General features: G+C 39.1%; 1 protein-coding gene across 1 annotated transcript in view; it reads right to left on the bottom strand.

Annotated features, from left to right (window-relative positions):
* Positions 1–2,701: 2,701 nt before the first annotated feature.
* Positions 2,702–24,766, bottom strand: part of LOC146459016 (uncharacterized) — a 45,752-nt gene continuing 23,687 nt past the window's right edge. The window contains exons 19-35 of the mRNA XM_085089856.1: positions 24,024–24,260; positions 23,415–23,486; positions 21,754–21,993; positions 20,412–20,573; positions 18,999–19,160; positions 17,448–17,609; positions 16,087–16,515; positions 14,127–15,235; positions 12,675–13,536; positions 11,694–12,062; positions 10,506–10,763; positions 9,193–9,432; positions 8,590–8,781; positions 7,509–7,976; positions 6,887–7,102; positions 3,844–3,946; positions 2,702–3,008 (exon numbers count right to left, since the gene is read on the bottom strand). Of these exons, the coding sequence (XP_084945982.1) occupies positions 2,702–3,008; positions 3,844–3,946; positions 6,887–7,102; positions 7,509–7,976; positions 8,590–8,781; positions 9,193–9,432; positions 10,506–10,763; positions 11,694–12,062; positions 12,675–13,536; positions 14,127–15,235; positions 16,087–16,515; positions 17,448–17,609; positions 18,999–19,160; positions 20,412–20,573; positions 21,754–21,993; positions 23,415–23,486; positions 24,024–24,260 (5,588 nt within the window). The remainder of the gene's footprint in view (positions 3,009–3,843; positions 3,947–6,886; positions 7,103–7,508; positions 7,977–8,589; positions 8,782–9,192; positions 9,433–10,505; positions 10,764–11,693; positions 12,063–12,674; positions 13,537–14,126; positions 15,236–16,086; positions 16,516–17,447; positions 17,610–18,998; positions 19,161–20,411; positions 20,574–21,753; positions 21,994–23,414; positions 23,487–24,023; positions 24,261–24,766) is intronic.

Here is a 24,766-nt window from a genome sequence, read left to right as displayed (position 1 = left end):
TTTTGACTGTTGTTGTGTTCTTGGTCATGCGAAGAAAAGGTTGTGTATGAGCCACCTTTTCCCTACAGGTATATATACGGTGCATGCTATAGTGGCCCTGTAGATTTCCCACACCCTCCCCTCCCCCATCAACTTTTCATTACAGGTCTGCATGGTGTAGAAATGTACGCAGAACCGGTGTGTTGTTTTATACATATTGAATAACAGCAGACCTGTACCTCTCTAATCGGACGTACCAGGATTATAGTCACGAATTCGTCTAGTTCAACTCTTCGGCCGCGCTTGCAAAGCCATGTTATGTTATATTTGAAATGATTGTTTCTGAGCGGTTTGTTTTCACTATCCCTGAAAAGCCCCTCAAGGGGAAGGACAATTTCTGCGCGCTCTCATTGGATGAAACACGTCACGTGATACAAAACCTGACGATTTGAGGTCAGCAGTCGGCGGTAAAGATGGCGGACATTCTTCTGCTCGTATCTTGTATGAGTTTTTGTTTGTTGTATGAGTTTGTGAGATCTTGTCGCCCTTTGACGTATTATTTTAATACTAAGGAAGGTTTTCTGCCTGATTACGCTAGCCCCCATGGGTATTCCAGGCAGCTAGTACTCTATATACATAGATACATTCATACTTTATTGATATAGCTCCCCTTGGGGGGCTCTTCCGCCATACATGAAGATAAAAATAATGAAAACTATTTACCTTTGGATGATATAACAGAGAGAAAGAAAAAGAATACGATAATAAAATATCATTCTATGAATTAAAAAGATTCTTAAAAAGTCTCTTTTTGAAAAGGCTAAGACTTTCCGTGTCTCTGATATGCTTCAATTACTTCGATACTCTAGTTTAAGGACGGTGCCTACTAATACAGAAATATTTTTCCAAGGTTTATGACTATGCGGGCAAAGCAGGTTAACCACGCATTTTTAGACATAATTAAGCAACAATTATCCTGAAAAGCAGTAAAATACAGAGCAATGTATGGGTTTTTTTTAAATTCCAAATTAAAACTTCATAATCTGAAAAATGCAAGGCTACGCCCAATTTTCTTTTTGGATATCAAGAGCACTTGCTAAGTTCTGCTTTCCCCGAATATTTTTAAACTGTGTAAAAATATCCCTGTACAGGAGCCCATTGCCCTGTATTAGAAGACACCATCCATAGGAAACGCGAGATGCGCAGAACGTATGCGCAATAACAATAGTAGGCACCGTCCTTAAATCTGATTGTTCGCTTTAGAAAAATCACTGTAACTAAGGCAAGAGTATCAATCAATCAATCAATCAGAAAATTATTTATTAATCCACGTAACGTCTAATGATCTAAAAGCTCGTTCAAAATATGTACGTGCTAAAAATTATAAAAAATGAAAAGTATATCAAAAGATTATTAAGACTAGATACATCCGTAAAAACTACTATAAAATACAAATAGCGAGTATTATAAGAACAAGATTACTTAAATAGTTCAGTACTAAAACAAATTGTTGATAAAAAGTTAAATTCCTAATCGCCTCCATAAACTTAGATTTCTCTGCGTTAAAACCTGGACGAATACATTGTTGTATAAATGAACAGTCGTCCGATGTGATATCCGTCCGGCCTGATGTTTTCGACGAGAAAAGATAAGGAACTTCACTTTTTTTTAGGTTTTTACTATTCTAAACTAATCTTAATATAATAAAACTCAGCGCTAGCTTCGATTTGTGGCTGTGCTTGCCTGATTCTCAGACGGTCCAGGTCGTCTTAGAATCAGGCTATGGCTGAACGCGCGTGTTTCAGAAATTAATCCGTGGGTTATAAAATAAATAAACCCCTCCCCGGCTTACTAAAATATTGGATGATAATTCCCTCGACTGAAAGAATGTCCTCAAACATTTCACAGTTGCCTTCGAAGCTTCGTCTCTCTGCCATCCGTTAGGGAGGAGACGGCTGGCATTTGAGACTAATCATTGTCTATAATCAAAGCGTTTGTTTTTTTTAATTATTACTGCTTAATTATCTCTGAAAATTGCGTGGTCACCTTAAATTTTCTCTTGGGATTCCAGTAGTCCTTACTGCTTTTCCCGCATAGCCATGAACTGCTCACAAAAACTTCTGAGTTCTGTATTACGAGGTACCATCCTGGACCCAGTTGTTCAAAGCCCGATTAAGCTAATCCTAGATTAACGAGAACTTTGATTCGAGTTAAATTACTGAGCAATAACGGGTTTTCAAAAAGATATTTGTCACTCAGTTTTGACGTTGAATTTTCTTTAGCATTAGCTGAAAATTAGATTTTAAAAACCTTTTTAACGAGCGAAGTGAAAACCTCGGTTAACTTTTAATCGGGGATTAACGCTAATCGGCTTTCGAACTGAGCTATCTTCTAATGTGACGAATTGATAGCGCTTAGTTGTGCTATAGCAAGCAGTACATAAATACATATTCTTTCTGCACTCGTACAACTAGATATTGCACAATTTAACTCTCAATCCTCGTATAATTTTCTAAGACTTTCTTTCTTTATACACAAAACTGCCAAAGATATAACCTAAAAGACAAACTAACCCTTCAGCACCACGTTCATGTTTAAAGAATCTCAAAAACTGGTAATCGTTACTGTCATAATCCACTTGTATTTTACAGTAGTTCACTGGGGTCTTCTCTCGAGCGCTGTCCCCTTAAAAGCCGTTCATTGTGACTCTTATCACATTTTTCTATACCTTTGAGTCAGCTGCAAAGCCAATATTAAGGCTGGCGTATGTTTGAGGTTTTCTCTTTACTCCATTGCCCAGTGACTGATATTTTTTGTTATTCCAACCGTCTCCAGGGTTTTTTTCCTTAGGTATTATGTCAGGAATTTCACAATATTCAGGCTCCGTGCCTTGATTATTCTCGCCCTCATCCGCTCCAGACGTTGATTCTGCGTCCAGTGGGATGTCTTCGAATCCTTGGTTGCTGTAGGTGCGTGTATTTTCACCCGGGGCTGGGATTTGCGCATGCGCAGGCCGACGATAGCAAAACCTGTTAAAAAAGTAGAAACAATTAAACATGACATTCATCTTCATTCTTGGATTGAATTTATTCCGTAAGATATGAAACATAACTGAACGTGCATGGCCGTGGTGGCGAAAGCCCACAACAATTTTCAAGATTAAAACGAGTAGCGCTAGCTTTTCATTTAATGGATGAAGGGGGATGTATGAAAAGTTCCTCCTCCCCTCTCCCACCCCCTTACTAACTACATTGAAGTATAGCCCATGATACAGTTGTGTGCGTGTAGTGGAAACGAGTGGAAAATGCGTGGTAACCCCCAATTTTCTTTTTATATTTCAATAGCCCTTGCAAAGATCTGCTTTCCCCGCATTGACATAAACCACACAAAAATACTTCTTTATTAAAAGCCACCGTCCTTAATTATCGTTAGGGACTTTAAGAAGCCTCGACGGCAACGCCAGCGAAAACGTCAGCTTGAAAATATAAGTTGAGTTAATTGTACTGCTTCGCGATTATTCTAAAGTTGTTCAACTTGTACAATATGGCCGAACTATCCAGTAACAGAACAAGTGGGAACGGCGCTCAAGTTGAGGCAGAAAATGAAAAATTTACCGTCATGTGCTCACGTTCTCCACAAAGCCTTGAATTTGGTCATTTCACGTTGTTGTTTGGCCAAGTACGGCGAAGAAATGTACCAAAATTCAAAATGCAAGTGCAGAGGGTTCGTTTTGCTCATTAAATCCTATTGCTTTGTGACCTTCTCGTTGCCGTCGCCGTTGTAGTTTCTTAAAGTCCCTATTATGATTCGCCCGGCACGGCAAAGATCAGCGATGTCGAGGGGAAAGACAAGCTGTTTTCGTACCTGTAGTAGAGTACAATTCCTATGATGATGAAAAGAACGGCGATCAGCACGCATGGTATGATGATTTCGAGGTGATTCTTTTTCTGTGGTTTATCTTCGCCTCCTGTTGGCAAATATACATCAAACATGTATTAACTAATATGCGCAAACTCAAACGACAAGTTAACAATAACTGCCAAAATTTCCGCGCGCTGATTTGCTAGTAGTTATTGTGTATAAGAGTACCGCAGACAAGAAAAACGAAGTCAAATGTAACGTGCGTACCTTCTCAACGGAAAATAAAGCGAATTCCGCTCGTATTTTTTATGCGATCGTAAAAATAAATCAGAGGCTCCTGTGAGCCAACTCGTGAATGCAGATGACACATAGTAATTGAAATTTAGACGGCTACGGAAACTTCCTCAAAAGCTAAAAGAAATTATATCTTTGCCCGATTATGTAACGAAAAATGACCATTCTTGTACTATTAAAATGATTGTCAAATTATTCTGTACAGATTGAATAAGCCGATTATTCTGATGCGCCGATTAAGAAAAATCACGTGTTTTTTTTATTCAAAGTTCATAGGAGCACGCCATGTGCAGCTACGTCATGCAAATTCGTGTCCCCGATAGTCCGGGGCTACTGGATTTCGCGATCGGGCTAGTGGATTCTAACCATCACTTGCCCGATGGGCAAGTGAAGTTTTTTTGGGAATTAAAATTACAAAATTACTGTAGGGCAAGCCGATCTCACAAAGTGAAATATGTTCAACAAAGTATCGCATTACATTTCATGCCCGACATAAATGCGTGAAATTTTTCCTTTGGATTTCAGTCCACGCAATCCTCAAGTAAAAATAATAAACTATGACAAGCTCTTGCTAAATAAGAATTATTTATCGACCGCGTCCTTTTGCTTTCCCATAAATTTCCAGTTGTAAATTTCGAAAATGAAACATTTTTTCCCTGTGAAACCTCTATGAAAGGGGGACGGCTACTATTAGAGTTATCTTCATAGAGTTATACCGTGGAGTTAGAGTTGCAAAATCCTGAAATCAAGATTTTGTACTGCCAAAATCCTGAATTCAAGATTTTGGACGTACAAAATCCTGAATTCAAGATTTTGTACTGCCAAAATCCTGAATTCAAGATTTTGGATGTACAAAATCCTGAATTCAAGATTTTGTAGTGCCAAAATCCTGAATTCAAGATTTTGGACGTACAAAACCCTGGTACTGCCAAAATCTTTGAATTCAGGATTTTGGCCGTCCAAAATCTTGAATTCAGCATTTTGGCAGTCCAAAATCTTGAATTCAGCATTTTGGCAGTACAAAATCTTGAATTCAGCATTTTGGCCGTCCAAAATCTCGAATTCAGGATTTTGGCCGTCCAAATCTTAAATTCAAGATTTTGGCCGTCCAAAATCTTGAATTCAGCATTTTGGCAGTCCAAAATCTTGAATTCAGGATTTTGGCAGTACAAAATCTTGAATTCAGGATTTTGGCAGTACAAAATCTTGAATTCAGGATTTTGGACGTCCAAAATCTTGAATTCAGCATTTTGGCAGTCCAAAATCTTGAATTCAGGATTTTGGACGTCCAAAATCTTGAATTCAGCATTTTGGCAGTCCAAAATCTTGAATTCAGGATTTTGGCAGTACAAAATCTTGAATTCAGGATTTTGGCAGTACAAAATCTTGAATTCAGGATTTTGGACGTCCAAAATCTTGAATTCAGCATTTTGGCAGTCGTTAACTCTAACTCTAAGTCATAACTCTACTGAAATAACTCTATTGCTAGTCGACCTCCTATGAAAGCTGACAAGATCTTAAAGTGTTCATTTCACCAGAAATTTGCATAATTTTGTTTACGACGTCAATGATGCGTGACATGGCACGTTCCGCTTTCGCGTGAAAACTGACAAATTAAATTATTTTTAATTAAATTATTTCTAAATTAAATTATTTTTAATTCTTAAAAGAAACCGCACTTTGTAGAAAAAAACGAAAAAAACCTATAACTTTGCTCAGATTCAACGAAAAATCTCCATTCTTACACTAAAATGATTGTCAAATTATTCTCTACAGAATGAATGAGAGAATTCTGATGCGTCGTGAAAAAAAATTTTCACGTTTTTTTTTTCACTAATTGAGTTTACGACCCCGGACTTTCTGAAAAACTGAAAAAACTTGTAACTTTGCTCAGATTGAACGAAAAATCTCCATTCTTGCACTAAATGATCGTCAAATTATTCTCTACATATTGAATAAGAATTTCCTGATGCGCCGTGAACAATAAATGTTCGCGTGTTTTTCCCACTAATTGAATTTGAAACTCACTCACTGCGCACGCCCGAAAGTTAACGACAAAACCGACCGACCGACTGATCGACCAAGTCAAAAGCCAGCTATCGCTATAACTCGTTCATTGCGCTACGCGCATTCACGAGTTAAAAATGACATTGGCAATGGCAATGACAAAGACAATCACAGTCGCAATGGTTATTTTAAGGACACTGACAATGTTAATAGCAATGATAATAACGGAGATGGTAATGGCAATGGTAATCGAAGCCGGTGCGTTGATAATGGAAGTGTGTAAATAACAATGGCAATGGTATTCTTGGAGCCAGATGCTTTTTCTTGCGCGGTTCCGAAATCCGACCGAAATCATTTAATGTCTTTTTTTACCTCACTCCACTTTTAGATAATCTAAGTACTTTATTTAACAATTAGAGTATGAGCTCGAAATTTCTATCGCGTGAAAGTTAATGAGGGCGAAGCCCGAATTGACTATCACGCGATAGAAATTGAGAGCGAATAATCTAATTTCTTAGTATACAAATACTAGCTGTTTAAAATCCTCTTCACATAATCTTCGAAAATGCAAAGAAGCGGCCGCCATTTTGTCGACAACCGCGCACTGTTTGGCTACTCACTCCACTCACTATCTACAACAGAATAGATAGTGAAAAGCGTAGCCAATAAGAGAGCAGTATTCGTGATAGAACGCTAGTAGATTTATACTAAATATAATTATGTAACGGTTTTCATATTCTGTTACCTGTCGGCATACTAGTATTCCTGCTTTCTTCGTCGCCACAGTCTTCGCTTAAAATAGCTCCTCGACTCGGGGTTGTTTTTCCATTGGCGCATAGCTTACAACTTTGTTGTCCTTCCTCGTCCTGATACGTGCCTCGAGAGCACGGAGTACAAGTAGAAGATTCTTGTACATTGATAAGTCTTGAAATGTTATTGAATGTTCCAACAGGGCACACAACTGTTGAAAAGCAAACACGTTTAAGGACGGTGCCTACTAATAGCGAAAAAACAGATCTTAGTAGCGGCTATTGAAATCCAAAAAGGAAAATTGGGGGTAACCAGGCATTTTTTAGAGATAGCTAAGTAACAATTATTCTAAAAAGCAACAAAATACAAAGCAATGTATGGCGCTTTTTTCCAAATTGAAGCTTTATTATCTCTGAAAAATGCATGGTTACCCCCAATTTTCTTTTTGGATACCAAAATCACTTGCTAAGTTCTGCTTTCTCCGCCTAGTTTTAAAGCGCGCAATTCTACATTCAGTCTATCGCACGAACGTGGGAAGGAGGGAAGAGATGCATGTGTGAGCTATAGAGGAAGAGGGAAGAATACCATGAGCACTGCTGCGTTTGGCTGCTACTCACCACATCCCTTTCGATCGCTGCTTTTTACAAACCCAGGATTGCACGTTATTTCAGTCGAGAGATGCAGAAACGAGGATCTATCAGCAGTGCTGTTCATCCCATGTAAGGTGATTCTGAACTGTCCCGTGGAAACAACATACTGCATCTGAAACAGAATAGCTTCACTTTTCTCTTCTATGTCGTCTGTCCATGAATGCGAATCGATTGCTTTGACTGACAATGAAAAGAGGATTTTTATTACATCGCCGATTGATCTTCTCGTCTTTTGGTTAGCGGTCCAACCACATTCAGGAACCGTGACTTCCTTCAGCTTGCACGCGTTAGAGTTAAGGCATCCTGCGATAGTTGAGAGCGTCCTGGTAACTTCTTGCTCAAATGCGTGATGTAGAGTACCGTGGCTCATTTGACAGTGGATACCAGGGAACTTAATCGAGAAGCTGTGTTCAATCTCCTTTGGCTTTGCCTTACCTGTAGGGAAAGGAGCAAAATGAAAACGAAAACTGAAAACTGATCCCTTGGAGACAGCTTGATTCTTTAAAATCCATACCAGTCGATCATATAGCTATTTAAACTCTATTTGGCTAGTAAACTAGTCAAGGGAAATTTGAGTTTAAGAGACCTTCCTCTACTGATCTAATCTTTGACGTTGCCTTCTATTTTTTTTAATAATGAACATGTTGTTGTTGTTATTGTTGTTGCAAAGCTTGAGGATCAACTTGAGGTATTTTCTGTTCTGTCGATCGATTCGTAACATGGCATGTGGAGTGATTATATTACACAGAAATCGAAACCTTTTGCCATCTATATTGGGCAGTGAATCAATTAATTAAATCAATCCGGTGAGGGGCTAATAAGATCACCCTGCGCGAGGTTAGTCCATAAGTGATGTATGCACATCTACAAGATTGACACATATCTAAATACCATTTCATTACGATGCAGAGACGAAAATCAGGAAATGGAGTGACCTCCGCCAAAATAATAAAATCTAACATATCGACCCACGGCCAGAGGCTTTCCAAGGACTACTATAGACCCGCCAAACGATCAGATGTGCAAGTCCTATCTAAGTTTAACATACTTGAGCATACAGGAACGGTGAAATATGCCATGCCATTCCATTTCCAATCAGTGTCAGGACCGCAGCCATACGTAGTTATTGCTTCCGAGTTAAACGAGTGGTCTTCGTTACATGCCATTGTGCAAAGAGTTTTACCAGAAAGTTTTTTGCAAGATTTTATTCCATTCTTAGGCTGTGGCAGTGGCGGACATTCTACAGAGATGAGAAAAATTGATTCAACGTTAGTTTGTGTGGAGAACTGAGTATTCACATTTCTGTGCAGAATCGTAATGGTAAGCTATAATATAGTCATTCACAGAAATTTCTTCGTATATCGTATCATAGTTCTTTTAGAGGCGTCATTTCGGTAGTAGAAACTATACATTCACTATGTCGACTCATCTTATCTAAGTACGAATTTGTGTAGAAAACTACAACAGCAGAAAGTAAGCCCCGACTCATTTCGAACAGGCATATGGGTACGAGAAATGTGAAGAGAAAATGTGATGGAAAGATCAGCTATTTCCCAACAGAGCACAGAAGAATCTGAACTTAGACCAGCGTGTTCGGCACAGCCATCATGATTTTGCCAGAATTATATTGAAGCAACATTACACAACTTACCCCTTGGATTGTGGATCTTCTTTTCACAATTAGTTCCCCAGTAACCGTCGTTACAGATACAGGCGTATCGGTTTATCCCATCCACACACATCCCATTGACACAAGGGCTTACGCTGCACTCGTCAATGTTGATGTTACAATGAGGTCCTGTGAACCCGGCTTGGCAATTGCAGTGATAAAAACCATGACGAGACTCACAGTCGATAAAGTGAGAGCAATTTGTTGTGCACATAGCCAAAGCTGAAACAAGGCAGAGCGACAAATAATTTACAACGCTGACTAAAAGCGAATTAGATACCAGGGTACTGGGGGATTTTGCAAGAAGAGGGCAAAGTGGAGATTTTCCTTGTTTTTGTTGTTGTTGTTGCTGGTTTTAGGAAAGTCGAAGTAAAATACATTTATTATGCCATGAAATAAATCTGCGATGAGTGGAAGTCGAACCCATGATCACATGATCTTCTCCTCATCGGTTGGATACTGAAGCCACCAAACTACGGGGGTATTGGGATGGTGAACTGAGATGGTGGCTATCATAATGAAACAATAGCTTGCGCGTTTGATATGTTATTCTCAAACAAGTCATTAAAAGGGAAAATTAAACTGACCATAAAATCTATGTAACTAATGTTGAGACCCAAGACACCGACAAGTGTTGCAATGTATTGTTCACGCTCGATAAGTTGCTTTAGTTTGCAAAATGTTACATTATCTTTAACCCTTTAATCCCTAAGAGTGCCAATTGGCATATAATGCCATAACTCTGTTAATATTTGACAGATTTCTATGAATTTTTGTCACCAAGATGGTCTTGTGAAGATCTACTCATTAAAAGGATGAAATCTTAACCTCCCCCCATATGTGATATGGTTGACCACCCCCATAACTCTTCAACTTTTTCCCCCTAGAAGTTGTGGGTCTTAAGACAGCTCTCACATTAATGAAGATGTTGAGAACTGCAAAATAATCTATAGTTTAGGGGTATACCTAATATACACAAGGATTGGGACGTTTTTGAACTATTAAATTTTTACGTCTTAAGGCCATTTATCTCAAAGCCATAACGTTTCTCATTCATAATTATATCAGTTATGAAATACACTGATGAGTAGCTTTAAAATCGTATATCATACATGGACATTGAGTTTGTAGTCTTGGATCTGGAGAAAATGTCGTTTTGCCTTAGGGGTTAAAGGGTTAAAACCGTTACATTGCATGGTTTCCCCAGGTCAGGTGATCTTTACCATATAGGTATCAAAACTTAAAACATTCAGTTCGATATTGTCGGTTTTATTTATTAATATAATTTCAAATACCTTTGCATTGTGTCATAAATCTTTTCTCTACGTTGCCTTTGATTCCTGCGAGGAAACTGCTCCATGCGCGCACACTTCCCGCAATCGGCCAAGTACAGTTATGCGCCGCATTCCACATGTGGTCAGCAGTTGCCGGTACGTCCCACAGACTTACTTGATGTAAGGTGCCCACAAAAGCTGTTGATAGAAGAGACGTCTTCTCTTCTGTGAGGTATCGTTGACCAAGAACAATCCAGCCTCCTCCCATAACTGCGTCACCTGTCAAAAAATACCAAATCATTAATGGAACATCTTCCTGTATTGCTCCTTCTTTTTCCATACGGGATTTTAGCGAGGCGTAAGGGATCATGGGAAGCTCTGTCAGCCTCGTCCCCATGCCAAAAACCTCAAAAGTGCCTGGATACGATAATACTAAAACAAGCGTATCAAGTGCTAGAATCCACTTAAAGATCACAACCGTACTAAGTTAATGGGTATTTTTTTTTTCAGCAGATATATACTTTGTGAATTAGTTGATGAGATAAAACGTAACAAATTTGCATTTAAAAGCAACTTTTAAGGCTAAATTGGCTAATTTCGTGTTGCATTCTTGATAAAGTGTATGCATATTGCACTTCATTGCATTACATGGTATTCTGTATACTATGCAGTGCACATTTTAGTTTAATTGCTTTTCTATTTTTTACTTTTTGTTGTGGTTACTCTTAGAGTACAGTATGATTTTTAGTATTTCTTTATGGAACTGCTCGTTATGTTTTTTCATTTTGTATCGTGATGCATAATAAACAGTTACATCGTAATCACAAGACCTCTACAGATGAATATTTGGATGCTCTTAAGCTGGTGACACATGGTTCAATATTTGTTGAGCAACAAATCTTGCAGCTCCTGTGGACATGTCATGCATTGTTGAATGTTGAAATAGGCCGTTCAACATGTTCAACGTGTTTGAACGGAGTTGAAAGAAATAGAGATGAATTCTATTCCATTCAACAAGTTGCCAATTGTTGAACGGCGCAAACCAACCGTTTTCCAGTCTCAAAAAGCTGGTGACACACGGTTCAACATCGTGCAACATTTGTTGCTCTTTAGAGCAAACGCCAAGATGAAGTATTGCTTAACGTGGTAGTCAGCATTTTACCTGCTGTCTACGTATTCATAAACCAGGACAAAAAAAGATAGTGATACCTTGAAGTATGCTCCTCTTCTTCTTCATTTCCGTTCTGTCGATGTATATGGATGCACTTCCTGTGGCCCCATTCCATACGACACCTAAGTAATGCCACAGACTGTCTGCTAGTTTAAAATCAGCGCTCACGACTTCACCTTTTATTGCCAGTTGAACTTGAGACTCTGTAAAGGAAAGTATGATCGTGTCGTTGGGTTCATTAGGTACACTGTAACTGAAAAGAGTTCCTGATTGGTGCGCCGAGTCAGCTCTGACAAATAAGGCAATGGTGAAAGATCTCATGGTAGGGATGCTGTCGCCGTCTGATACAATAACCATGTCATTGGACGTCTGGCGCTTGAATATCAGATCAAAGTTGCTGCCAAGAACTGTAATCGAAATTTGCAAGTAAGCATTACTAACAGGTTTGCTCAACTTTAATTTTTGAGCATTAAAGGTGATTTAAACAGGGGGAAAAGAAAGCCTCTGTTAACTCCTAGTACACAATTTGCCCAACTGGAGTTTCAACAACCAAGGTCTGAATTAATTGAATTTAACCATCATTCTAAAAACATTTTAAAACATTTTGCACTCGCAAAACGGGACGGCGGGTCAGAGATATAACGTGCGCAATTTCAAAACTTGTTTTGTCACTTGTTTTCAAGGTTTGCAAAGACTTTATACGTTAGCTCTATATTGTTTTCTCGTATCACAACCACTCGTATCTCAACAACATTCCCAGGTTGGCCAACTGGGATTCGATGTGTGAACGTTTGCAAAATATGTGTAGAAAAGGAGATAGGAAAACTTGTCGTCAAACTCGGATTTAAGGATAATTGAAAGTTTGTGAGTCGTGTAAAGGCATGCATGCCAGTTGTTTGGGGATTGACGACACGTGTTGGCCAGTATAAGCGTCCATCGGGAAGGCGTCTCTATGTCAAGGGTTTATGTCCCATTGGTTGTGGATCTTGTGTACGAGGGGAAAGATAAATGCTACTTACATATTTCACATCGATCTCCAGTGTGAGATGGATAACACTTGCACTCATAGCCATTCACCAAGTCATTGCAATAAGAGTTAGGCATACAGGGGTCTGATGCGCAATCATCAATGTTCGCATCACAGGTTACTCCGGTGAAACCTGCTTTACATGAACAGGTGAAGGTGCCTGTTGTGTTGTCAGATGAACATGTTCCTCCATTTTGGCACGGAGATGATAGGCATATGTCTGTCATATTTTCGCAGTTTTCTCCTGTGTACTGTTCGATGCATTTACATTTGTACCCAGGCGTCTGATCCTCGCAGGTCCCATTGTTTTTACATGGGTTTGACTCACACTCGTTCATCTCCGTTTGGCAATATGTACCATTGTAACCATCTGCACACAGACAGGAGTATCCAAGTGTATGGTCAATACAAGAGGCATTATTCTGACACGAATTGTTAACGCAGTCGTCAATGTTCAGCTCACAGAACCTCCCTGTATACCCTGCGGTGCAGGAGCAGGTAAAATTGTTTATGGAATCATGGCAGGTAGCATTGTTGGAGCACGGTTCAGCTAAACATTCATTGATTTCAAGGTCGCAATATTTGCCGAAGAAGCCACTGTTACAAATACAATGGAAACCTGTGAATAGGTTACCACAGACGCCATTCTGTGTGCAGTTTGCATCCTTGCAGTAATCAATGCGATTCTCACAATGGAGGCCTGTAAAACCGTCCGGACACGAACAGGTGTAATTTGCTACCAGATCTGAGCATGTGCCGTTATTCGAGCATGGGTTTGATTGGCAGTCATTTATGTTTATTTCACACCGCCGACCAGTAAATCCCAACTGACAGGAACAATTGAATGCATTTACCTACAGAAATAAAAGGTGATATTTGTTAAGTAAGTTTAAAAGTACCATCAAATGTGACTAGCACTGAACTAGAATATGGAACTAGGAACAAAGCTTGTATTTGAATTAGTTATGATTGAACTAAGTCATCCTTGTATTTTGACCATGAGAGGATGACGGGTTTAGTTTGAAATATTCTGTGGGTACTTTCTAAATTGTTTATCGCTCAGTTCGTCTAAACCGTAACAAGAACTAATTTAGCTGTACTCGTACCACCACTGACACGTACTTCTGATTCTAAGGCTGCCTCTCTTTTTGTATCCTGTTTTTGAGGGTTACGGCTAGGGGCATCAACATTACGACCGCAATAGCCAAATCTCAATGGCAGCAATGCACCTAAGGGCTAAAATGAGACTCGGAGGGAACCACCCATTCTCAGATAAGGCTAAAACTGTCTCGGTTTTTTGCAAAGAAAACAAATTAGTCCACGAGTTTAACAAGGTGCCCTAAGGACGACTGACGAACGTATGGAATGGGGCCACAGGAAGTGCATCTGGGCTATCATTTTTAATCGTATATTTCAAACTGGCTACTTAAACTTCACATCTGACCTGATTGTGACACGTTCCGCCATATAAACATGGGAAAGAGTCGCACTCATCCACTTCATTTTCACAGCGCTTTCCGACAAACCCAGGCGGACAATCGCACATATAACTGTTTATTCCGTCCCTGCACGTGGAGCCGTTAGCGCATGCGTTTATCAGGCAGTCATTAATGTTCACTTCACAGTATTGACCGCTGAATCCATCAGCGCAGACGCATGCGTAACCGTTGACTTTGTCGATGCACGACGCATTGTTTTGACACGGAGAGCTTGAGCATTCGTCGATATTGATGCTGCAATTGTGTCCTGTAAAACCGGTCTTACAAGTACACCGGAAGCCATTAATGAGATCAGTACAGGTTCCTTCGTTCAAGCACGGATTCTGTGCACACTCATTAATATTTATTTCACAGTTAAATCCAGTGAATCCCGGTAAACAGAGACACGTATACTCATTAATACTATCAATGCATGTCCCATTATTAAAACATATTCCATTTTGGCAGTCGTCAATATTGTGCTGACATTGATCTCCACTGAAACCATCTGGGCACTGACAGGTGAAAGAGGTGAGGCCGTCAAAGCAGGATGCGTTATTGAGACATGGCATCGAGAAGCAATAGTCGATGTCCAAACTGCAAGTATTACCCGTGAATCCTGGCGGGCACACACAAGTGAAATTGTTTATGGCATCCTGGCAGGAACCATTGTTTGAACAAGGACTGGAGGAACAGTCATCAATGTTGTTTTCACAATGGAGGCCATCAAATCCGTCTCTACAAATACATTGGTAGCCATTTACTCTATCCACACAAGTGGCCAGATTTGTACACGGGTTGGAGGCACATTCATTGACGTTCACATTACACGATTTTCCAGAAAATCCTCCCTTGCAAACGCAATAATATCCATTGACCTGGTCAAGACATGTAGCGTTGTTTCTGCAGTCTGCATTTACGCAATCATCTATATTATGCTCGCAATCTGTCCCATTAAAACCTACAGGGCAGATGCATTGATAGTTGAGAATTCCATCCACACATTTGGCTTCATTCTGACAAGGGGTGGATGCACAGTCATCGACATTCAGCTCACAGTTATTTCCCGTAAAACCTGTTAAAGAGAAACAGCTTCCTGTTATTTACAGTCTAGAACGGGCTTTGTATATTTTACTGGTCGAAAAACGTATCTTAATTTGTTAACGTTATCTTCCCTCATTTTTTTCAACACGCAGTCATAATATTCTTCATTTATAGCGCATTAGCCAAAACCCAGCTATTTCAATGCTCCGGTAATAATGTTCTACTTCTAAGATTCCGTTTGTATCTTTCACTCCTAACTTAATCTGTAGACCGTAGACCGCAGAAGTGGAAACGATAATTGACCAAATGAAAAACTGACCATCCATGCTCTTCTCTTTGCCAGTATAATCTGATTCTCCTTTTCACTTTACATCTCTAATGATAACAAAAAATTACATATAATTTACTTTAATTTTGATGCATAGCCTTATCTAAGTCTGCCATATCATGTAAAGTTAAGTTTTTCTGTTTTCCAGCATGTCTATAATATACTGTAATTTTTTTTCCATTTTTTTCTCGTGCTCGTCTTGTCCCGCCTCGACTAGCTTTGTGGCTGTTTGTGGGACAAGCCTTTTATGTAATCGGAATTTATAAATAAATTGTTGTTGTTGTTGTCTATCAAGTTTTAAAACTTCATAATAGAGAAAATTGTGTTTTGTTATGAAATAACCAACTCTTAAGTCTTAGGCGCCTTTTTAGAGGCGCCCATCTTCATCGAACCTGGGGCGTTTTTAAATGTCCGCCTCAGATCGGGCTTCTAATTACTTGGGTGGTCTGTGACTATAGACAACACTACTTGTTTTGGGCGTATAATGGACGTGTGTGTAAAGCAAGCTATTCGTGCATCACATGAAAGTATTTCTAAGAAGATTATTAACTAACCGTTTTGACAGAAGCATTTATAACTGTTTATTCCATCAACGCAAAACCCGTTGTTCTGGCATGGAGACACCAGGCATTCATCAATATTTGTATCGCACAACCTTCCAGTGTATCCTGGTTTGCACTGGCAGGTATACCCTCCAAACACGTTGCTGCACGAGGCATTATTGAGACACGGTGACGTAACACACTCATCAACATCATTTTCACAGTTGAATCCTTGGTAGCCCTGTGCGCAAGTGCAGGTATAATTATTCACCAGATCATGGCAAGTGCCATCGTTGAAACAAGGTTGGTTCTGGCAGTCATCAATATTGGTCTGACATTGTTTGCCAGTGTAGCCAGGTTGGCAAGTGCACAGGAAATCGGCAATAAGGTCCGTACAGGTAGAGTTTCTTTGACAGGGATTTGAATCACACTCGTTGATTTCTGAAATAAAGAAAAAATATCAGCGCACACATACGACATGTCGACATCCTGGCGCTATTTTTAGGTGAAAAAAGTATTTTTTGATATATATACTTGAAATGATGACCCATTATATTTAACTCATTATATTTCTTAACAGAAAATATACAAATATGAATAGACTAGTTCGTGCGCGCCATTCTCGAGGCTTACTTAAGGTACAAAGCTATTCGTGAGTTTTCCATGTGGGAAAGGGGATGCCATTAGAAGATATGAATCAACATCCTTAAAGAGACCAATCTGGGCGTGGATCAAGTGTATTTAGCCTTAAAATATGTCATTTTAATAAGGCGACAAATACCGATTACCATCAGTATGACACTGTTAAATGGTGACTGTGAAGAAAGTTTGGTCTGATTGGCCTAGATTTTCAACACAGTATGATAGCATTATTATTAAATTCTTCATGGCAGACCTATATGATGCTTTGGTGGTCACAACTATCTGCAATTCGTTCTGAAAACCCAGATTAATAACAAAATCAATTATTTACACCCCTAAAACAGACGTTGTCCATCCTTGCCCACACTCACATGGGTTATTAAGCTTAAAAAAAAAAAAAAAACATTGTACGCCTTTTAAGTAATATATCAAACACGAGGAAGAGTGTGTCCTCCGATTTCCAAACACCGAGAAGTAGGTTGGAAAAACGAAACGCAGCCGAGTTTTTTTTTTTTTAACCAACTTCGAGGTTTTTGGAAATAGGAGGAAACACTCATTCGAGTGTTTGATGTAGCTTCTCAAACTATTGATAATTCTTGGAGAAATTCGAAGCAAAAGTTCACAAAATTTTATGATAATTAAGATCACATTTCTAAACCTCCTTCAAGGTTGTGATTTGCTTTGTTTTGGCTTGATGGATTATTAATGAGTTTGAGAAACATTGTGCCTACCAATACAATCCTGTGAACTCTTAGACCCCACATGGACTGTGGCAGTTGTTCCTGGGCACGGGATACAGATGCGACTCTCGTTATGGGGCTGATAGGAGCGCCGGTTGCACAGCGTGCATGGAGCCAATCCAGTTGGAGAGAATGAACCAGCGGGACAGGGGACTGGCGTGAAAATTAAAACTGTCTTAACAATAAATTAAAAGTATTATATATACTTGTTTTATACTGGTTGTATAATGATAAGATGATGATGATTGTTTTAATCTTAATACGTTTTTGGCTCTTATTTTTCTATTTTCCGATGGAAAATAAATGTAAATTAGTAATAGGATTAAAAATAATATTTTTGTGAATGAATCGAATAAGACAACTTTACACTCAAAACTTTTTGGGGTGATTTTACTTGACCCGTGAAACAGAGAATAACAACTAGTACCAAATAGCTACAAGTAATTAAACAAAAGAAGACAATGGAATTAGTGCATAATAGCGCGTAGTATCCTACTACCTATTTCACGGGTTAAGTAAAATCACTCTTATCTAATCTAATGGTTCATTTTATTTCACACTATTTACACAACATTAACATAAAAAGTAAAGTATTACAACAGATAATTACAAGATAAAAATAAATACAGTACAAATTATAAAATGTGTGTGGTGGTCAAAGTAGCAAAGGCTTTCTAGTTGACCACCAGATCTAAAGTATAAACGAAATATTAAAATGTTTTATGAATATGAATATATGAAATAAATATTTGAACTACGTGTGAAAGATTACACAGAAGAAAGACCGCAGTGATTTACGCGATGTCTTAAAGCATTTGCGAAAAGAAAGCCTGCGAGGGTAATCCTTCTATCCAATCTTTCGCCTGCAGTTCAAATATATGTTTCATATACTCATATGTACAGAACTGCATGTGTATATTTCTAATTCATAATATGACGAGATCCCAGATGGCTTGATACCTCAGTTGTAAGAACATTGCGCGCATCGACAACGTAGAGGTCATGAGTTCAAATCCCTCTCAAGCCTGAATTTTTTTTAGGCTTCTCTTTTCACAGCTGCTTAAGTTGCGTAAATAACTGAGAGGGTCTTTGTTCTATCTAAAATGTTTTCATTATCAATCTCTTAGTCGTCATTGCTGCCTCTACATACCGTTTTATTTACCCCATTTTCATCCACAATGTGCATATTTATTCACGTATCAATCTCGGTCACTTTCGGTCAGTCTCTTTTGGCTAAAAGTTCTAACTTTGTTTATAATCAAGAAATCCAAGATGTGTCGTGTTCTGAAAATCTGGACGTAATTCTAACTAGTCATGTGATGTGACGTCATCAGCTGGTGTTGCTGAAATCAAGGGAAATAGGTTTGTTTACTTTTTTCTCAGTTTGATTGTCACAGCTTTAATATTCTCAGAATTATCAGTGGAAGAGGGGAAATCTCTTTCCCAAACTGGCACTAAAGGGTCAACTAACGGATTAATCATTGCACACGGTCGGTTGTATGTTTTTGTAAGTTATGCGTTAGCTGTGTTGAAAAGTAATACCTCCACACTGCATGGAACTATTGGTTCCCTCGCCAGGGGTCGTTGTGTTTCCACTGCACTGTAAGCAGTTACGCTGTCCCTCAAGTTGTTGATAGTAGCCTTTGTCACAGGAAAAACAAGGCTCCAATCCGGTGGGCGAATATGTACCTACTTTGCAAATATCTGCGTAGAAAGGTGGAACAAAAAACAAAATTATCAATCTGAAAAGTAATGTTTAAAAACGAGCAGGAATGTTTTATCGGGTTTAAAACCACGAGGAGCACCGATAAAACACGTGCTGCGAGTGTTCTGAAGGGCTTCAAAAACATTCCTGGAAAAGCGTGTGTTAATAGAGTTCATAACAATGATGCTTTTGTGAACGTTGGAAAAATAGCATACGAGAAAAACACCGCATACTAATGAGGAGTGTTTTATCAGCTGCTAAAATACCGCATTCTAATAAGGAGGAGGTTTATCGATATAAAGTCACTGCACGTGATGTACTATCGACTATTTGACAGGTCAACGAGCTTATGAATAATTAATGAGTTTCTTAATGAATAATAATTGGGGTTGTTAATTCATACTTACAGGATGACAGAAATGCCGGTAGTAAACGCTATTCGAATTTTTATTGTTCAACGCATGAAGACCTGGAATTGCAATTTTGTCATAACAACAGATAGCCAAAAAGGCCTATAAACGCTGGCTTGTGTCCATATTGGAGGAACGAAACCGTCGAATGATTTTTTTTCTCAGGAAAGAAATTGTATTTTTTTGCAGGCCAAAACATTCTATAAACTGGGTATGTATGTATTTCTTGGTGAATCATGATTTGAACGTCTTGACTCTTGTCTGTTAGCATGTTTAACGTTCTTTGATCACCAGTACTGTTATCCTGCAGTGCAGGCGTATTTTGTGGGCGCGCGAACTCTCGGTAGTTTCCTTGCGGAATGCGTTGCGGCCATCTTGGATTATGATAAGAAGAATACTGAGAAGCGTAGAAAGTCTGTTTAGAAATCCAAGATGGTGACCCAATGCAGCAACGACTTTAATTATTACTGAGTTTACAGTTTACGCAATAGGACGGTTTATGTGGTGGGACGGCAAATTGTCCTAATGTGTGACCAACGTGACGGCCAAGTTTTCGTGACTCCAGATTGCAACCTTAAGGCCTACCACTCATGGCCTTCACGTTGTCACAAGCGGGAGAACACCAGCTTTAGTCGCAAATCGCCTAAAAATGTGAAGGTACAAAGATGTCATGTTGGTCACACAACGATACATCACCGTCCCCTTCCCTCAGCCGCCCTGTTGCGTAAGCTCACTAATGAGGCCTCCACGGCAGGCTACAGTACTGATACAATCTATCATGGGCATCTATGCATGGTTTTCACACCTAACTTATCCTTGACCAGTTAGTTGGTCACTTACCTATACAGCCGGAGCGATTATACGTTCTGGTATCTTCAGTTGAGGTTTTTGGTGCACACAGTAAACACGTTTCTTGGGACACTTGATCTTGATATGTTCCGACTGGGCAGTCCTCGCATGTGCCAAGTGTCTTATTTAAGTACGTTCCGTAGTAACAACTCACTGTATGAAGCAAAAATACGTTGGAATGAACTACTATTATCTTTGGAATTCCTAATAATCGGCACACTTGAGTTTTGCTTTTGCTGCATTATTTTCAGACTAGATAAAAAGAAGTGAAAACAACCATATCAGATAACAAGGCGTCTTCACCAGATACTCCTTCTAAAATGTGGCGGGAATTGAAATTCAAATAAGTTAAAATTAAAAACGTATACCAGTTCTAGAAAGAGCATTTTTACATTAGCAACCCTGCAAAGTTTCAGCATATCGGGTGTAATATCAGCTGAGAAAATGTAAGTTGAAAAATGAAAAATTTACAGACATTTGTATGACTGGGGATATGACATATACCCCCAGTCATACAAACGTCACTCTAAATTTGTCAAATTTCATCTTACATTTCCTAAGCTGATATAACACCTAATATGCTGAAACGTTGCAAGGCTACTAAAAAAGTAAAGGTGCTCTTTCCAGTGCTGGTATCAGTTTTTCATTCAGTTCAATTTTAACTCATTCAAATCTGTTGCCACCATTTTGGAGAAGGATCTATTCGTGGCAATATACCAGGGTCATCACCACTCACAATTTTCAATTTCTTGAGGACTCTGGCAACGAGGTTGCTAACTCCCCATGTTCTCGTGTTAAGTAAACGAGTTAGCAATTTCTTGAGTTTAGTGGCTTTTAATACCTTCAGATTAGCGAACGCCAATAAAGCCAGCTTCAGTGGAATAGTGAAAAACAGGATTCATCGGAACCAAGCCCGACAGAAGTGCCCAGTTCACTCGTAGAGTATCCGGCCGATTAGCTATTGTCATGGGCTCGTTCTCGGCCGGGAATCATGCTTTTTTTCCTTTCGTACGCTCGCGACAAGTTGAAATTTGAACTTTATCGTAGTTAATCTATTGTTTTTTTCAAAGAGTGGATCACTGGATAATAAAATTCCAGCTTTTTGATTGGCTAGGCGGCCATGGGATATGGGATATATGAGCCATTATGCCATGCCACCAGAAAAGGAGGCCATTAAATCCCCGTCTGGTACGTTGTTGCAAAATGAAATCAGCAAGATTTCAGAATATGTTTTGACTGCTAACATAATCTTAAATACACTGAGACTTTCTAGATATAGAATAGTTATGACATCTTATATCTTACGCGTGCGCATAGAATATATCCAAATTACCGCAAACTCCATCTGAAAGCGCTTGTCCTTTGTCACATGATAGTTCAGGCTCTGAGAAGTTTAGGGACTTCACATCAGGAACAAAGTCAGTGCCATTGATAGTGAAACTAAAACTGCCATTCTGCACGGCCTCCGTAATCCTACGACTAATATTTTTGGCCTCCTCAACGCCCGCCAAGCCTGCAGAAATCTTCCTTTGTTTTGTAACATTTACCTCAGTGATATTCACCGTGATGAGAACTGAGGGAAAAATATATGACGAGAAGTCAGAAAATGTCTGCCTTGTCCAGCGTCTTAGAATACTGAGTTAGTCTAGGGTAGAAAAATTTTCTTGCTACTGTGGTTAGTCTAATCGCCTATTTAAGCTGCTGGTGGCGAAAGAAGGTCAAACTTGGAGTGCGTCAAGTTCTTAATTTGACTTTTGGACTGGATTCGAAAAAAATCATGCAGGGATTCTGCTTGCCGCATTCCAGTGGTTACGCTGAAAGCCCAAAACTAATTCTTTGTCTCATGATTCACTGTGTCGCAAAGTTTTCACCGCTTTACTGCTGGCCCCAGTTATTCAAAGAGGGGATAATTTTATCCACTGGATAGGTCGCTCTCCGGCAGATGAAATATGAGCAAGATTTTCGCGGTAGACCTATTATTTGTGTCCAGAGTAGACGCAGATGCCAAATTTAAGTTTGGGATTGTGTGGAAAACTTGCCAAAAGCGTTAATTGGAGCACATTTGCTCCGCTGGATAGTGACTTATCCAGTGGATAAAGTTATCCCCTCTTTGAACAGCTGGGGCCAGGTCTTCATCAGGTGATGGCGTTGACTCTGTGTGTATTAATAAAGTATAACCGTAATTGATGGTTTATTTCGGCGGTCCTCGCTTTGGTTATTACCGATTGGCTGAATTGTATCCTCGTCTTGTTCAGGCTATATGTTTTTCCCTCAGCCACTGTGGAACCAATCAGCTGTTGTTTTATCGTGGAGCATCCATGCTCCCACAATTTTAATCCCATTGCTCCTGATTGATGTTGTAGAGGTCGCAAAGTATTGATACATACCCATGTGACACAATCGTGAGGCAAAGCGATTAATTTTGAGCAGCATTTAACACCAAGATAACTGACACCTTTATGACAGAGGGTAAGCTGTTACAACGGTTGATAAATTGAGCACTTAGATTCTCACGTGCATAATAAGACCAAATTATATAGATTTGAATAGCATTAAATCTTTTTGCATTTGTCGTCAAGTGCTTGGTTTTCTCCACCCAAGTTCACTACTAAAATCTTGGAGATTAGTATTACAACTGGAACACATTACGGACAGCAGGGCGGTTGAAGACCGACACCGAGTAGTTCAAAGGCTGGCCCGATTAAGCTATTCTTGTGTTAACGTGAACTGTGTTTCGAGTTTAATCTAATCCGAAAAGAATTTGTCCAAAATATTTTTGTTCCTCGGTTTTACATTAGACTTTTCTGTACTATTAGTTTAACGTCAGTTTTTTAAAACATTTTTTTAACCAGCGAGATGAAAACCTCGGTTAACTTTTTATCTTGGATTAGCGTTATAGGCTTTCGAACAATCGGGTCCGCCAGTGTGGAAGGCTACATTTGCTTTTAACAATTCGAATAACAACCGGCAATAAACAATGCAAATCAAACTTACCAACTATGACGACACGGATTGTTGTTCGTGGAACTAGCGATCGTCGCGTTCTTCCATGAGCCCCGTCATCATCTACAAAATAAAAAAAATAAATAAAAAAAAAAAGAAGAAGAAAAACATGGTGATGGAAGTTGCAAAAGTTCCAGGAGACTAGCGAGTGTACTCATTTGTTGACACCCGTAGCAGAATTGAATCTTTTATGACCAGTGCAACAATCAATTACCGGCGAGGAACATCAAATCTCAGTGACAAGTGAGAGCAATTACATTTATAATTCTATTCTTATCTCGCTAGTTTCCAGTTCAAGCATAACCATATATTAAGCGTCAATGCAACTCGTATTCTTTGAAACCGATCGAAGCAATCTTATAAGTTTAAGAAAGCAGAAGAAAGCAAAATTATAAAACTACTTTTCTCTTGCACTTGTGCCTATTCTCGGCAAAAATAATAATGCGCTTGATTGCTTTCTTGGTTTGACCTTTCACACAACTCGTGTTAAAGTGCTAAACGTACTCTACTATGCTTGCTTTGTAAGTGTAAACAAGGTTTCATTCTTCTAAGCTAGAAAGTTACTATTTCTATACATTATAATATTTCTATTCTACACACCTGTTGAACGCTTTTTCCTGACTGCAGTAGAATCAACCATAGAGCACGTGACCTGGACATTCTCAGGGTTACATTTCTCCTTTAAGTCAGGGTCATTGCATATATCGTTCAACGCTGAGCCGTTGAGGATCAGAATAAAGTTTTGTTTTATCTGTGCTTGTGCCTCTGGCGTAGTGCAGTCTCCATGATAGTAATGCAAATCCATTGCCATTCTTGATTGGCCTGGTACATATGATTCTACAAAGTTTTGGAAATAAAGTCTTATAACTAAAAATACAGTCGAACCTCCCGTAAGAGATCACCCATAATGTCAAAGATATGTGGTCGGTTACGGGAGGTGGTCGCTTACCAGAGGTCACACCAGAGAGGGTCTAAATATCGGGTAATATCAGATATGGTAATTGCGGAGACCTAACCCTTTTAGCCATAGTAATAACTTTTCTTAGCTACCAGTATATTAAGACTGGTCCAAAATTATTCTAGGCAAAAAAATCTTAGGATCTATGGTGATTATTGTTTGTATCTCACAAATTACAGCGATTGAGACAATTATTATGAAAGATACTTGACTCTTTTATTACTCTAGGTAGCGATGTCAAATTTTTCAGGGAAAGGAACATAAGCAAAAAGATAAGATAAAAGATAAGAAGTTTTTTTTCCTACGATGGATGCAATCTGATTAAAGTTTATTTCAGTGTGAAGTATAGTGCAGGTGTATTTTATCAATTGTTTCAATGCTATAT

Source organism: Pavona decussata, unplaced genomic scaffold (genome assembly GCF_977016875.1).
Source record: "Pavona decussata unplaced genomic scaffold, jaPavDecu1.1 SCAFFOLD_223, whole genome shotgun sequence".
Classification (NCBI taxonomy): Eukaryota; Metazoa; Cnidaria; class Anthozoa; order Scleractinia; family Agariciidae; genus Pavona; species Pavona decussata.
Note: the sequence above shows the minus strand (reverse complement) of the source record. Positions and strands in the feature narration are given on the sequence as shown.